The sequence below is a fragment of the Agrilus planipennis genome, unplaced genomic scaffold, assembly GCF_000699045.2.
Source record: "Agrilus planipennis isolate EAB-ADULT unplaced genomic scaffold, Apla_2.0 scaffold228, whole genome shotgun sequence".
In the NCBI taxonomy this organism is placed as follows: domain Eukaryota; kingdom Metazoa; phylum Arthropoda; class Insecta; order Coleoptera; family Buprestidae; genus Agrilus; species Agrilus planipennis.
The window spans coordinates 178,312-195,511 of NW_020439016.1; the positions used below are offsets into that span (position 1 = coordinate 178,312).

At 31.7% G+C, this 17,200-nt stretch overlaps 1 protein-coding gene across 1 annotated transcript; it reads left to right on the top strand.

Annotated features, from left to right (window-relative positions):
• The first annotated feature begins 523 nt into the window (after positions 1 to 523).
• LOC108740755 (UNC93-like protein MFSD11) lies at positions 524 to 16,793 on the top strand. Its single transcript, XM_018475210.2, has 6 exons — positions 524 to 1,045; positions 12,465 to 12,637; positions 13,194 to 13,633; positions 14,629 to 14,754; positions 15,156 to 15,460; positions 15,880 to 16,793. The coding sequence occupies exons 1-6, from the start codon at positions 872 to 874 to the stop codon at positions 16,036 to 16,038; spliced, it is 1,377 nt and encodes a 458-aa protein (XP_018330712.1). The 5' UTR covers positions 524 to 871; the 3' UTR covers positions 16,039 to 16,793.
• Positions 16,794 to 17,200: the final 407 nt, after the last annotated feature.

Genomic DNA, 17,200 nt, shown 5'->3' on the forward strand with positions numbered 1-17,200 from the left:
TTTCGCTCTTTACGTTGTTCAAGCTACTTTATATTTATGTAATAACAGGATTTCGTAAAGTGGCTTGTCTTTAATTTCACCATTCTTAACCACTTGTATCAGCACTACATAAAAATACTATTAATTTTACATTACTATACTATGACTGTTTAAATAAAAAGAAATCATAGTCAACAGTTCGTACTTGTGAATTTAATAATTCAAAATTTTGAATCGCTATTTTTACAAAATGCAGAATATTTCGGAAGTAGTATTGTAAAAAAGGTAAAAAAAAATCGTTATATAAATGAATTACGTATTATGAAGAAGTTGAATAGAACGCTACTGAAAATACTACTAATTAAATCGTAGTAGGAGACATTACTACTGTTATATACAATTACCCACTGTATATACCACTGTTATTGTCATGTTATTGTTATATCCAATGTTCGACCTTCATATCTAAGGATTGTGTATGCAGCGAATACATAAGAAGTACGACTACACGTACAAAGATAATGAGTATTTCATATTTCCGCAACCGCTTGGCATAGTGTAGTTATACCTACTACAGAAATAATCCACGTTTCGAAATCTATTTTGACTTAGTAGACAATATTTTGATAATAATTAGTACAATTTTACAAGTAGGCTCAATTTACCAGATAAGTTTTAGAACGTTTGCTTTTTATTTACTTATCCAGTTTATTTGATTGATCTTTAATTGTCGTGATAAGAAAGATATAATACGCGTTACCTGTACAATGTACCGTATGATATTGAGTAATTCGGTACTGTAAATACCGGTTCAATAAAAAATAGTGAAAGTATTATAAAAGAGCGCGACACAAGTTTATCGCTGCCAGTTGGCCGGGTGTTAGTGTAAGTGATGCGATACGATCCGTGCAGGATTATTATATACTGTTTAGTGAAAGTAAAGAATTGTCTTTTTAATCCGCACGATATCAGAATGACTATAAACAAAAAATTATTAAATGTCCTGCTCCTAGGATTCGGATTCATGTTTGTTTTTACGGCATTCCAGACTATGGGAAATATACAAGTGAGTTGACAAGTTTTCAAACTTTTCAAACTAGATCAAAATACAATTTTTGAAAAATTAGAATAAAAAGAAATAAAGATAAAGACAAAAAATGTTTAATGTATATCTATAAATGTAAGTGCTTTTTATCGTTGTAGCATTGTACGTATTGTTGTTTCAAGAATTTTTAAGTTTCATTCAAAAATGTCTAACTTATGTCTGTAGAGAGTGTTCAATGAAATAATGTCAAGTTGTCAAGCTAAAGGGGAGACGTTGAGGGTGTCAGGGTCTTCCCGAAAGATTTAGCGTTTTTTTATACTTCCATACTTTTTCCCCTAACTTATCCTTCTTTGATAAACCGACTGATATTAAAAATCAATAATATTTTCTTCCAAATGCCTGCCCAAAGTACCGAGTAAAAAAAATACAAAACTTTGATTTTTTTTTTAATTTTGACCAAAATTACAAATTATTGGAGGAATTAAGGAAAGAAATATTTACATATAAAAAATCTTCAAGAGTAAATCAGCTAGGGTCCCAATGAGATTAGCCACACTCCCTCGTGTTTACCCCATTTTAGGCTGTCCCACAAGGCATGTACGTAACGTCTTTCCTAATTCGCGCACCACTATGAATGCCATATGTGATTTTTCTTACGCCCTTTAAAAAAAAATATTTGGGAAAATCAATCGGATTATATCATGATGCTCTCCTCGTCTCTCCTTCGGGTCTAAAGGCCGTCGTCGATTGAAGTTGCTTCATAACGTTTCGCTAGCACGAGCGGTGACTTCTTCAGAAGTCCTTTCATTTACGATGCTGGATGTGGACTACGGCCTTTAGACTACTGACCGCGAAAGCCCTTACCAACTTGTCGTGTTATATCAATTGACAATTTTGGAATATGACCCACTAGCAGATAACCGCAACTTTGTCTTAGAAAAGTTCCTATATTTGATCGAACTCCATAAGGCAGATGGTGGGGTTGTTCACATCTTTGTAAGGTTATACATGTATCCTAAGGTTTGCCACATAAGATTCCTATAAAAACCCCCTAAGACATAGGTACCTCACAGGAGTATCGCTGATTTTTTTTGTAGAGGACCTAACGAGTAATCTACATTGATATCCCTCATGCTACATGAGGAGATTGAGATTACAATAAGTGAAAGCATCATCAGTATTACTTTATATTTTCATTATAATTTTCTCTTCCTATGAAAGTCAATAAAAAATAAGCGAGATAGGCTGATAGTACACCTTCTCAGGCATGAAGGTCTAGTCAGAGACATATTAGAGGCAGAAACAGGAGTTAGGAGGGGTAGAGGTAGACCTAGATTAGATAGTTAAGTATGTGGGCTGTTCTAGTTTCAGGGAAATGCGAAGTTTAGCTCAGGATAGGAAAGAGTGGAGGTACGTGTCCAACCAGTCTTAGGACTGATGACCTTATGATGATGATGTCTTATCTGTTTTTCCACCCTTTTTCTTCTCTGCAAAAACCGCCAGACATTTTCTTTCTGATATTGTTGAACTCCAGTTTTTAGCTTCACAAAATGATAGAAGTTATAAATTTTATCAAAACCCTTAAATTATTAAAATACTTATGTAAATTCAAATAAAAGCCTAAATATACAAAATCGAAATGATGACTGTAGGATTTGCTTTCGATTACCGCATGGAATTACACTTTCAACTGGTTCCTTTTCGGTTCCTTTTACATTTTTAGAATACTTACTATATTTTAAACACGTACGGAGTGTACAGAACATTGAACCCGGGACTTGATAAAGGTCACTAAGGAATATACATATTTTTTTATTCCGTTAATGCGGGCTACACACTACCCAAACTATGAGAATATTTATTTACAAGCGAGGTAAATAAAAAATGAATCCAACTGAATTTGCATTTAAACGAGCTACGATTCAAGGATAACAATTTACATTCTGGAATTTTATGGTCAAAGCAAGAACATAAAATACTGTTTGGTCTAAAGGAACATGATTTTTTACGTAAATAACTGTTGCACCTTACTTAATAAAACGATTATTTTATGCATATTGTGTTCCAAAAAAATTACAATTGTAACAATAATAAAATGAAAATTTCAATTTTTTTTAGTTTGTTCTAGTTTTACTTTTGCTTCATCAAGGTCGTCAGTCCTTAAGACTTAATCTTCGCATTTCCCTAAAACTAGACCATCCTACATCCTTAACTATTTGCGAACAGTAATCTAATCTAGGTCTACCTCTACCCCTTTCGTTGTTCTTGAAAGGCATTATATTAAAAATACCATTTCGCGTTTTATTAAAGATGAACACCATATTTCTAGTAAGTATTAGAAAAACAAACAACTGCTAGTTTACCTTTCTGAATTAGGTAAAAGCTTATATACAATACAAATATGTAAACCATTGTTTTTGTTATCTAGACTTTTTAAAAGGAAAAATTATAATGTATCAGTAAATTGATCAGTTAAACCGAAATGAAAAAGTACTCGTAATCTAATAAATAAACAATAAAAAGTGTGATTACCTATATCCATTGTCAATATGTACTTAATCGGTGAAGTTTGATTACAACTTTACATCAGCATATATTATCTTCGGAAGGCATATCGTAATTTAGATAAATTAAAAACTACTGCAAATTATGACAGTATATAATTGTTTTTAGTTACCAGTACGAAGTTTATCAAATTAAATCGTTTCATAAATTGGCCCTTCCTCCGTTGCATAAATTGACCTTTTAGAATAAAGAAATACATAGTACGAGGTACTTGAACGAAGTAAAATATTAAAAAAAAAAATTAGTTTGTCTAGACATAAGAACAAAGAACACTTACACCAAGAACATTTTTGTAGATCCCTTTTTTGAAACAATGGTCAAGTTTCTTTTTTTTTATATTTACGTAAAGTAAACTGAAAGTTTCAAATACCATAAATGTTTTGTCCCAAAAAAAGAATTTATTAAAGTTTCTTCAAATAGTTTAACTGATAAATCCACTAGAAGTAATAATTTTTCGTTTGTTTTAATCTTGGTCTTAGGACTTGGTTTTGGTCTTCCTAGTATAAAGACAGTCTTGGTGTTAGTTTCGTATTTTCTCAAGACCAAAACTTCAAGACCAAGATCAATTTTCCTCATCACTATGGTAAACTTTTAATAAAAATATTTTAAATCCTTAGCATTTATAAACCTTATTGTGAGTAATCATAAAGTAAAATTAGACATTTTTATTAATTTTTGAATAATGCATTTCCTTATCTTCATTTCGAATAATCGTCAATTGGGGCATTTATCCTTTTAATGCAGATATCATTAATCAATAAGTCAGTCTGTGGTATTTTTTTTATCAAAAAAAAATTGAATATTAACAACGATAAATACGACTTATTATTAAAAGAACCTAATACCTATCTTACTTTTATGAAACCATAAATGAACTAATTGAAATATTAAGCCCATTTCAAGTATGTGTACAAAATAATTGTTCTTGTATACATATTTATGATGTTTACTAATTCTAAAGCCAATAACAGTAGGTATTTCCCATACTATAATAAAAAAGTTCGTTTTATTTTTAACTAATAAGACCCAGCAATAACCGTTTTCTCAAGAAAAATTAGTTTCTCATGTAGAAATGGTTTTCCCGGACTAAATTGTGGTAGAGGTTAAAATTCCCGTACAAAAACTAATGGTAATTAATAACGATGATATCAGTATTGAATTTTGCAAGGCGACACAAGAAGAATTAGAAAAAAGATAACTAGGTTATATTCGATTATATTTATAGAGGGTAACCGATATAGATATATAAAATACTAACATTTACCTACTGCAAAATATGCCATAAAATTTCAACATAAGAATGTAAGCTATTAGGGCATTACTGTGGAAAAACAATAGCAGAAACACAAAATTAAATTGAAAGATGCAAGAGAAACCGAAATTAATCGCATATGTCTAAAATAAAAATAAATGTCGAAAGTAAATCAACAAGATAGTAGCACTTAAATTACTTGTAAATATTCACAAAATACCCAACATGAAAATTAAATATTAATTAACTTTAGTTATTTACATACCAGATGTGTATATTCATGTAATAATATTTAACCACTAACCCCATTTGGCATCACTTATGTAAAAAACGAGCCATCTGAAAGTAGTTTGTTAGATTCCTGATCTTTCCTTTTTGTTTTGCTCACAAAATAACATGAGCTAGTAACACATATTAAACATTTTTCAATACTTACTCATTAGTGTTTCATTGTTTTACCATTTTCTTCTCCTTCCTCATGTTTTTGTTCTTTTCTTCTTTTTAAAAACATTTCACTTTTACACTACACTTCCCCTCGCGGCCCCTTGTGACGGTCTTTTATTTATTACAAAAATCACAATTGACATTAATCTGGCGCATTAATTTCTAATGTAATATTCATTTTGAGTAAGTATAATACACTAGTGAGATTTAACCACCAACCCCATTTTGCATCACTTATGTAAAAACGAGTCATTTGAATGTGATCCGTTAGATTTCTGCCGTTTCCTATTCTTTGGTAATAAAATTTTTCAATACTTATTTATTATCTATTAATTGTTTTACCATTTTCTTCTCCTTCCTCATGTTTTTGTTCTTTTCTCCTTCTTAAAAACATTTCACTTTTACACTACACTTCCCCTCGCGGCCCTTTGTGACGGTCTATTATTTATTGCAAAGGTCACAATTGACATTAATCTGGCGCATTAATTTCCAACGTAATATTAATTTTTAGCAAGTATAATACAGTAGCATGAGAGAACAAATCTCTTTCAAAACATATTAAAAAACATGCATCTTACTATGAAAGTGATCCATACGATGAAAAGCCTTGTCGTTGAAATCATGAAGTCGGATATCCTGGAACGAAATTCATCCCTGCAGTTGGAAATTCTGAAACGTTTCCGATTTGACTTCGCACGCGGTACGTTAAAGCGGCACGGCGCGTGAAACTGGTGAAGTTCCTTCGCTATTCCCGGAAATCTGAGTCATCAATTTGTATAAATACGAGGTACGATAACTTTAGCGTTAAAAAAAGGAAATCGCAAACCCCTTACGAACAGTTCCCATTCAGGAGCGGCGGAAACTATTACGATACGATAAAATCTGTGCACGAATAATATGTATATATACACTGTCAAACGCTCCCAAGAAATCACGCATTCACGAAAGACACACTAAATACGTTACGGTAAAATCTGTGCACGAATACTAGGGATACGACACTCTCAACTGATTCCGAGAACTCTCGTATTCACAAAGGACACAGTAAATACGTTACGGTAAAATCTGCGCTCGAATACTACTCTTAATCGCTTCCAAGAACTCTCGTATTCGCAAAAGACATAGTAAATACGTTACGGTACAATCTGCGCACGAATACTACATATACGACACTCTCAACCGATTCCGAGAACTCTCGTATTCGTAAAAGACATAGTAAATACGTTACGGTAAAATCTGCGCACGAATACTACATTTACGGCACTCTTAACCGCTTCCAAGAACTCTCGTAATCACGAAAGACACACTCAATACATTACGGTAAAATATGCGCTCGAATACTACTCTTAATCGCTTCCAAGAACTCTCATATTCTTAAAAGACACAGTAAATACGTTACGGTAAAATCTGCGCTCGAATACTACTCTTAATCGCTTCCGAGAACTCTCATATTCTTAAAAGACACGGTAAATACGTTACGGTAAAATCTGCGCTCGAATACTACTCTTAATCGCTTCCAAGAACTTTCGTATTCGCAAAAGACATAGTAAATACCTTACGGTAAAATCTGCGCTCGAATACTACTCTTAATCGCTTCCAAGAACTTTCGTATTCGCAAAAGACATAGTAAATACGTTACGGTAAAATTTGCGTTCGAATACTACTCTCAAAAGCTTCGGAGAATTCTCGTTTTCGCAAAAGATACAGTAAATACGTTACGGTAAAATCTGCGTTTGAATACTAAGTTGCGGAACTCTTAAGCGCTTACAAGAACTCTTGTTTTCGCAAAAGACATAGTAAATACGTTACGGTAAAATCTGCGTTCGAATACTACTCTTAATCGCTTGCAAGAACTCTTGTGTTTGTAAAAGATACAGAAAAATACGCGACTATTTGTAAACTCTCCCGATTTAACGAAACCATTCTGAAACTCACTTACAAACTACTTGAATGAACTATTCCATTATAAAAATTATGATTATACCTACTTACCATTTTAATAATAAATAATTACCCCAAAATAGTATTATACTTGCTAAAAAACAACTAGGCGAGGTTCTAAACCTTTTAAATTTACTAGAATAAAAACAAGCAAATCACTTACCACATCTCTATACATGCAGGTGCCATCTGAAATAAAAAAAAGAAAATTTAGTTTTATTTTATTGAGGTATTAATTAAGAACAGAAAACTTTTACAATTAAATGAAATCANTAAATTTATATATTAGGATTTCCTACATATTTTTAGAGATCAATATATATAATAGACAAAAATATTTTGCGCCTTGAAAAAACGTTTGATGTAACACTGTCGCATTAAAAAGTAGATAGAATGCAAGCAAAAGAATGTCCACAAGGACGTTTCTACATAAATATATATGCTGAAGAAATCTTTAGAAACCAGGAAAAGTTAAAACTTGTTGCCGATACGTTATATTGTTGACCATTTGCAAGATGAAGGGCTTTAAAGGAAATATGAAGATTGGAAAAACTTTGGCGGTTGTTGTAGAACAAACAGAATAGCTCAAAACCCCAACGCCAAAACACGACACTGTAGTTGTCCGAAGCACTTTTCGGTAACAAAGTTACCTTCTTCAGGGACTGAAGTAAACTTCAGTTTTGAGCTATTCTGTTTGTTCGGCTTTAAAGGAAGTAAAGACAGAAGCCCCAGGATAGGTATCTAATTATCATTCATTAACACTTTCAACTAATTATTATGTTCTCGACTGTAAGTGCTTCTACATCAGTAATTAACATTCTTACGTAGTGTATAATGTCTCAGAAATTTCACTCACTATTTTTTTGTAATTTGTTTTTTTTTTAATGATTAAGATAAATAAGGTATATACTGTTTGTTTTTAAAAATTGCTGACTATCGCTACCGACTTATTGCATCATTTTCATTGTTCGGCTAGTTTTGTTCATGTTAATTTGCATTACAACTAATTAGTTAGTATATACTTATTAATTAACTATAGCATCTATTTTTCTAGTCTGATCTCAAAAATTCTACGCTAACTTGTTTGGCAAAGCTATTTATGTATTTCCAATTTCCAAACGAATTTTTAAAACACTAGAAACCTTGAATTAAGATAACGTATTTTACTACTTCTATCAAATGGAATGTTGCCTGCATTCGTGTTTAAGGAAAGTAAAAGTTTGATTTGTGGGTAGCACATAACATAATGTATGCATATGGGTATTGTATAAATAGATATTTAGTAGCTATTAAATAATAATTACAGACAGCGTGTGCGAGAGAGTGAAACAGAAAGAGAGGAAGAGAAAGAAGAATAATTGTTCATGTTTTATTTTAAAAGTTATGACCAAAGTAAGTAGGTACTGGGAGATTTTATATGTAAAACCACAAAACATCTGTTACCGAAAGAATCCTTAATGAAAACGCTATTAATACATTATTATTTATCATTATTCAGTAAATTCATATTTAGAGTTTTGTACTTTACAATATTAGAAGAAAACCCTTAGGGCTGAGGCTACTTCGTCATTTTCATGTTAAAGGTTCTTCCTTTTTTTAGTGGTTAGAAGCGCAGAATGTATTAAGTTAAAATTATAAATAGCAGATACTGGAGTCCCATGTATCTACCTAAAAGATTCAAGCTTCTACCTACCCACAAAAAATTACTACATAATATATAATGGAACTTATTGGTTATAACAATATCGGTTATAACGACAACGTTAATATAACGTCAGTTTTTCAAGTCCTGCAAATTTACCATTTAGTATATACAACCTATTTGTATGTGTTAATATTTTAAAATAACACCTTGCTTAATCGTATATGTATATGGCAAAAGTTTAATTCAAACAAACACTAAAATCATCCATCTGCAATGACATTTTTACGCTATAAACCAGCTGTTTGTCTTTAAGTATCGAATAGACATTATTTTTATTATTTATTTCCTTTGGATACGTACATGTATGTATTCGTATCAGTGAGATTAATTAATTAGTTAAAAGATTGCGTACACTATATTCCATTTCTGCTGGTATGTATTTATGTTACTGGAACAATATAAAATTTCGTTTTTTGAGAAAGTAGATCAATATGCTTATAACTCAATAAATTGTTTATAATATTGCGATTACAAGTGCCATTATATCAGTTTTATCTTCTGTAACCTAAATTGGTATTTACCATCATCAGCAGAAATGTCAAGTTTGATTACTTGTTACATATTTTGTTTATTAAATTCATTACCTACTTACTTAAAAAATACAGACGAAAAAAATTAAAAAATAATATCAGTAAAAATATGGGAATGCATCACTGAGAAAAAATGATAATTAATAAGAGTATACTGAATAAAAATCACTCAGAGGGATGAATTAGTGGAACTAATTTCCACAGGGTCTAGAGCAAGCCTAAAAGTCTAGGTAAATAGCGAATAATAAAAGCTTTGACGACAAATCACCTAAATGAAAAACTTTCGAAAGTAGCAATTCTAATTCAATTGTAACCTTACAAAAATTTTATACTATCTCAACTTGCCGATTATACGTTATCTGTACACCTTATACATATAAATTATGAAGTATATCTGTCTATAATTTCGAAATAATTACCTTGTTTTAAGTTCAACCAGTTATTGAAGTGTTATTAAGATGTAAACAACCTTTCAAAAAATTATAGTGTGTCTATCAGTTTGTCTACGAGGGTGGATTGATAAGTTTCCGGCCTGACCAAGAAAAACAAGGTTTTTAAAAATTTTTTTTTTTATTTCTCAACATAATCTCCTCCAAGGCTGATACATTTCTCATAGCGGTGTTCCAGTCTATTAATGCCATCTCTATAGACTGATTCGTCAAGCTCCTCAAAATAACCATTTACAGCTTCGATTACTTCTTCATTGTCCGCAAATCTCTTACCGCCAAGCCATTTTTTGAGATTAGGGAACAGAAAATAGTCACTCGGGGCTAGGTCTGGAGAGTAAGGAGGGTGCGGCATCAATTCAAACTTTAGATAGTTGATTTTAGCCGTCGCAACGATTGACGTGTGCGCTGGTGCGTTATCGTGATGAAACAAGATTTTTTCTTCGCCAGATGAGGTCGTTTAATTTTCACCTCGTGGCTCAAACGTTGCAATAAGTCTGCGTAGTATTGACCAGTGATAGTATTACCCTTTGCAAGGTAATCAATGTATATAATACCTCTTGCATCCCAAAAAACAGTAGCCATAACCTTGTTCGCCGAAAAAATTGTTTTTGCCTTCTTTGGAGTTGGTTCCCCTGGTCCAATCCACTGTTTAGACTGTTCTTTGGTTTCAGGAGTGTAGTGGTGGACCCTCGTTTCGTCAACGGTTACGAATCGACGCAAAAATTCGCTTGGATTACGCTTATACAATGACAAATTTGCGGTAGAAATGTTTTTTCGAATCAATTTTTGGTCGACTGTTAGCAAACGCGGCACCCATCTTGCACAGAGCTTTTCCATATGCAAATGTTGGTGCAAAATATGTTGCACACGTTCATATGACATCTTACAGGTCTCAGCTATCTCACGCACTTTCAATCTGCGGTCTCCCAGCACTATTTGATGAATTTTTTCGATCATATCTGGAGTTGTGACCTCAACGGGGCGTCCTGAGCGAGGCCCATCAGAGGTGCTCACACGACCCTTTTTAAACTCGGAAACCCACTGCTTAACGGTTGAATATGACGGGGAGGATGTCCCCAGTGTTGAGTCCATCTCTTTTTTAATTTCCTTCGGCGTTAACCCCTTCAAATAAAAGTATTTGATGACAGCACGATTTTCCTGCTTTTCCATTTTTACGAAAACCACAGAGGCGTCTTGTTCAGCGTGCTGTCAAACCTACACTAGCAAGGAGATCGGGCTGAAACTATAGCTACAAGCTATCCAAGGATGGTACTATAGAATGTCACCTCAAGGTAGGCCTAGTGGCGTCATCTCTTGGTTAGGCCGGAAACTTATCAATCCACCCTCGTATACGGGCTAATCTTCGAAACAACTGAACCAATTTCGATGAAACTTTACAGACCTGAATAGGAGGTCATCGAGGATGATTTAGGCTACTTTTTTAATTGTTAAATGGTTATAACAATTAAATTTGTTATAAATAGTTTCACGAGGATTAAATCGAGGGTTAATTTCTATTAATAAAATCACATTTTTGTTCTAATCAGACCCCTGATGCTCTCGTATCACCCCTTTTAAACAGACTAATAGCTTTCTACTAATTCTTTTTATTTCCTTCATAAGAATGCACGTAGGAATTGACTTTGTACAATGAACATAATAGTGAAATAACCGAAAATTAAATCACCTTAATTTGTTACTATAGTCATTTGAAATAACGTGGTAGATATAGTTGGGACGTTTCAAATTGGCGTAGTCCATAATAAAACTGTCACATTTACTTCTTTCAACTTCTTAACTAGACTAGAGCAGTTGCTGTCAGAACGCCTATCTTTAGTCACGACAGACGTAGGGAATATCGTAAGCATAGAAAAGAGATGTCAGATAGGTATTGCAGCGGTCAGTATTAAGGAAAAAGGAATAACATTACACAATTAATGTATAAAAGAGAGAGAATGTAGACAAGAAGAATTTAAGCATGTTGCGGACTTTAAAGAAAGTTCAACATTCTCAGGAATTTAGGAAAGAAAAGACGCTTATTTAAAGATATAATTCCAACCAGGCAGTTATAAAGCCGATCCTGAACTTTGGCGTACCTAAGCAACTTCTAATTGCTGTACCGCTTATTATTATTCGGTTATCTCTTTTCACTTTGTCTTTACTAGACGTGATATGTCCATTCTCACAGATAATTTATTGCGGACTGTACCAATTTTGATCGTCCTAACTATACCTATAATAATTTTATACGTACCTATTAAACAGTTATTAACTATAATTCCTTTAATTATTGTGGAAGATCATGTTATCAATATTGTAAAAGCAGTTTAATTTAAACCAAATGCATTTATCTTTAATAATTATAAGGATTATGTGTGATCTATTTAGACTTTAAACATTTTTGGTGGCAGTTTCAAATTATATTTTGTAATGTAATGTAATGAAAAATAATGTAAATTAGTGTACTAAAATTCTGTATTATTCATTCATTCATTCATTTATCAACCGCATTATATTTCTTGATATAAAGTAAGGCCTTTTTCTTCTATTTCAGAAAACAATATTAGACAGCTATAAAAACAATGAAGATCCAAATTTTAACGGTGATGGCTACATTAGTTTAGCTCTTATATATGCCATATTTTCGCTGTTCAATTGGTCTGCACCTTCAATAATATCGAGTACAGGACCAAGAATCGTCATGATATACGGATCTATAACCTATTTGTACGTATTAATTTATTAAAATATGTGACAAAAGTTTAATAAAGTCTCATTCTATTTTTGTACTCGTCTTATTTTAACAGTAATGTCATAAAAGTACAAAATGAGGACGCCACAATAATAAGAACAATGTATGATAACAAAGAATGCCAATCAATTCCTCATTGTGAAATTAATAAAACTATGCTATATAGAAATTGTCGATTTCGATAGATCGTTTTCGATAAAGAATTCTTTATTCTTCTATACCTACTTAAAAATGATGCCAACATTATTTGTTAATACCAACTACAAGCTACAGAAAAACAAATCTTATGTTTAACAGGTCCGGATTAAAAGAATATTTGCAATTTTATAAATAGTATCTGGATATTTACATGAAATAGGAAATGTTTTTTCTTTGCCTATCCCTGATCTATTTATTAATAATACAGTAATTTACGTGATATTTATATTGATTTATTTCAAAACTTATTTCCAAAGATAAATAACTGGGCATTACGATTTCTTATTAAATTAATATTAAAATCTTGTAATTTATTTTTGTTTCTATTTTCAGGTTTTTTATTTTAACGTTCCTGTCTCCAAAAACATGGTTACTTTATCTAGCAAGTGTGATAATCGGTACAGGGGCGGCTCTAATTTGGACAGGACAAGGAAATTATCTAACTTTAAATTCGACTAAAGATACTATATCGAGAAATTCAGGAATTTTTTGGGCTTTATTACAAGTCAGCATGTTTGCTGGCAATCTTTTCGTATTTTTCCAATTTCAAGGATTAACGGAGATAGATAAATCTACACGAAATGTAACAGTAATTGTTCTGAGTGTAGTTGCCGGTGTTGGGGTTGGAATATTTTTGTTATTACCAAAACCACAGTTCGAAGAAGGAGACATAGTTGAAGTCCAACAAAGCCCTAGAGACGCTTTCATTGGAGCCATTAAATTATTTCGTACAAGAAAAATGTTACTTCTGTGTTTCACCTTCTTCTATACAGGTGAGTAATAATATTCATTTGACTTTCACTATAAAAGACGGAAACCAGTATTAAGGTGTTACGTTTTGATTTGATTATTATTTTATGAGAAATGCCGTATTTAGGGGCTGATGACTATCAGGGGCGCAGAACTCAAGAGGCTCACTCACAAACCCCGCAAGGGAAATTTGGTACAAGTTTTGTGAAGTTTTTATTTTTACTTAAGATAATCCGGTAAATATTTCATTTGAGTGCAGTGAAATGACAATAAATTCTATAGTAATTATTAGTTAAAATCTATTTATTAACAGCAGTGAAAAAGGCTTTTGACCAGTGGCGTAACGTAAATTTCTGCCTAAATTTGATGCTTTCCCTATTTACGCAATTATGATTTTTTATTAAAATTGTTTAGGATTTCAATGAACTTATTAAGCGTTATTATTAACGTAAACTGAAAATGTATTGGTTTATTTTCAAGAAGTTTTCCCAGTTTTCTTTACATACTTATTTGTATTTATTTGAAATCGAACAATTTCCCAATCAGTACAATACCAAACAAAGTCAGATCCACACGACCAACTTAACTCCAGTATAAAATAAAAATTTAATAAATATTTTTCAAGAAATCCCTAAATCCTGCAATCTTTTTGTTCATACAAAAAAGTCAATGTTATGTTTCTTCAGATCATACTGTTGTTAATCCTCATACTTCTCCTCTAAATTATGTGCAATGCCATTGTGGTCATCAAATTGCAATTATACTGTTATTTCTATTCTTTAAGTACTATAATTTTGAGGGCATAAAATTTAAACCTTTCCCTGAGTATTCACGACTTTAGTAGTAAGTTATAGCACTGTTTGTGAGCAATTGATTTGAACTCTACAAAAGTCGAAATTGACAGATTTGATAGTTTTTCAAGAAATAAATTCTAAAAATGAAAGTAACATTACATTTAATTTTACATCTATATACTTCTTTTAATCTGTTTCTAATTGTTTTTGTTTCTTTTTTTAAGGAATTTCTCTATCTTTCTTCAGTGGTGTTTACAGTTCTTGTATTGGATTTACTAAGCAGTTTGGATCCCAAGCCAAACAGCTTGTTGGATTATCAGGGATTTTTATTGGACTTGGAGAAATTATTGGTAAATACAATTATTTTCAGTATCAATTTTAGTTCAGGTTACTAATTACTTGAAAACGGTATTTATCGGAATAATAGAATTCGAAACATAATTTGTACAAGTACCTCATTATAGGTTTTTGATTAAAAGAAACATATTCTTTTAGTTGTATTGTTCTGTACTCGATAAATAATTTGTGAAGTTGAAAACCTGATAATAATTTATCTTCCAATATAAAATCGTATCAGTAAGATTCTTTATGAAATTGATAAGTTATTTACTGGTAGTGGCGGAGCAAAAACACTTTTTTCGCATATTATTCATTTAAATGGAACTTTTTATCACTAAAACTCCTTAAAGCGTACAAAACATTGTACATTTATAGAAACTTATCAGACATGAACAAAATTCTTTTTTTTTAGGTGGTGCCCTTTTTGGGATACTGGGATCAAGATTCTCTCGATGGGGTAGAGACCCAATTGTAATTGCAGGGTTTATTTTCCACGTAGCTGCCTATTTTATTACATTCCTAAATTTACCAAATAATTCACCATTCGGGGACACAGATGACAAAGCTTTTATTACAAGTTCTCCAGCTTTGGCGATTCTTTGTTCGTTTTTGTTGGGATTTGGAGATGCTTGTTATAACACTCAAGTTTTTTCCATATTGGGAAGCATATATGCCGATATTAGTGCCTCTGCGTTTGCAATTTTCAAATTTGTTCAGGTAAGATAACTAGATAACAATTGTATAAACACATACGAATAAGGGGTCGACCATAAAATACGTCACCACCCCCTAACAAATATTACGTCACAAAAGCTAGCTCTTCCCAATAAACGATTTTAAGTTAAGAAAAACATTAAAATAAAATGGATGAAATGTGAACGTCATATTTTTTTGGACCCCTCCTCTACCCTTGTTATATCTCGTCACACTCGCCCTTAGTTGCGAAAGTATTTTATGAATAACCCCTAAGTCTTATAGAGGTAAGCGTTACACTAACAAAATTCAAGAAAACATTTTCAGGTTTCAAAATTAAATAAATATAAAAATCGCAGCACAAAAAAATAATTATTGAGTTTCTACAATTACTCCTTCTTCTATTAGTTAATCCCTAATTCGTATTTTTTTTTAATTTTCAGTCAGTAGCAACTGCAGCTTCATTCTTCTACGCGAGTTATGTACTTTTAACAATTCAATTGGGTATACTTGTGTTTTTGGCAATAGTGGGAACTGTGACATTTGTTTTAGTAGAATATTCGGTCAAACAAGAACAAAAGGACGCTCAGGCAATTGAATAGATCAGGTAAACAACAAACAAAAAAAGAAATGATTTTTCATTCTCTGACTGGTATAAAGACCGCTTAAACGGTGCGGTTTACTTCTTACCATTCCCGTTGGTGTAAAGATGCATTTAGACTAAGCGAACGAAATGTTCGCACACGTATACCTACCATCTTTGATAGTTTAATTTATTGTCATTTAAATCTATTTAGTTCGTTTTTTACGTTCTTGTTTGCTTAGTCTGAACACATCCTTACAGCGATAGAAGATACTGCTCTTAATGATTTATTTTGGATTACATAATTATTAATATTTATGACAATTGAGTCTCGCATAAGAGAATATGAATTTTTCCAATTTTTTATTCCGTCCCCTTCCTGTCCTATTTAAAAGAACACCCTGTATTTATATACTTATTTCTGCTTTACACAATCTTCTTTTTAGTTCTTTCCATAGCGTAATGACTTTATCTATCATAGTAATTATCATGATATATTTAATATTCCTATACCTACTACCTACGTTTTTATTAGCCTTTTTTAAAGGTAATTATGACACAAATGTACCTATAAGACATGACTGCTAGGGATTAAGAATAATACTACTTATCACATGCAACTTTTATCTAAATGTATACATGTATCAATATCTACCGAATTAAGAGATAATCTGTGATGGAAAATGTGCAACATGTAAAAATGTATTATATTATATTCATGAATTTATATATAAAGGTGTGCTTTTGTAACGAAATATATTATTAATGTAATCGTACCTACGTTTTACTTATTGTCCTACTTAAAAAATTTTTGAAATATTTCGTGCATATTACAGGAGAAAATAATTTAAATTTCAATAGAAATTGAGGAAGACTTCTTCATACCCTCAATTACTTTCTATTTTAAAAATAATAATAATTATTAACAAATGATCTATTGAAAAATGGTATGAAAAAGTTAAGAAGGGTTGAAGGAATTTGGCATCCCATCTAAAAGTAATTAAAAAGACAAAATTATTATTTGGTCACTTAATTTTATTAATTTGTAGAATTAAATCTTTCATTTTTTAGAGATCATTGAACCAAAATAGTTTCTCAAACTCAAATTACTATAAAAAATAAAGAATGTTTTGATGGGATTAAATACCTGCTAATTAGTCAACCAAAATCAATAATTAATA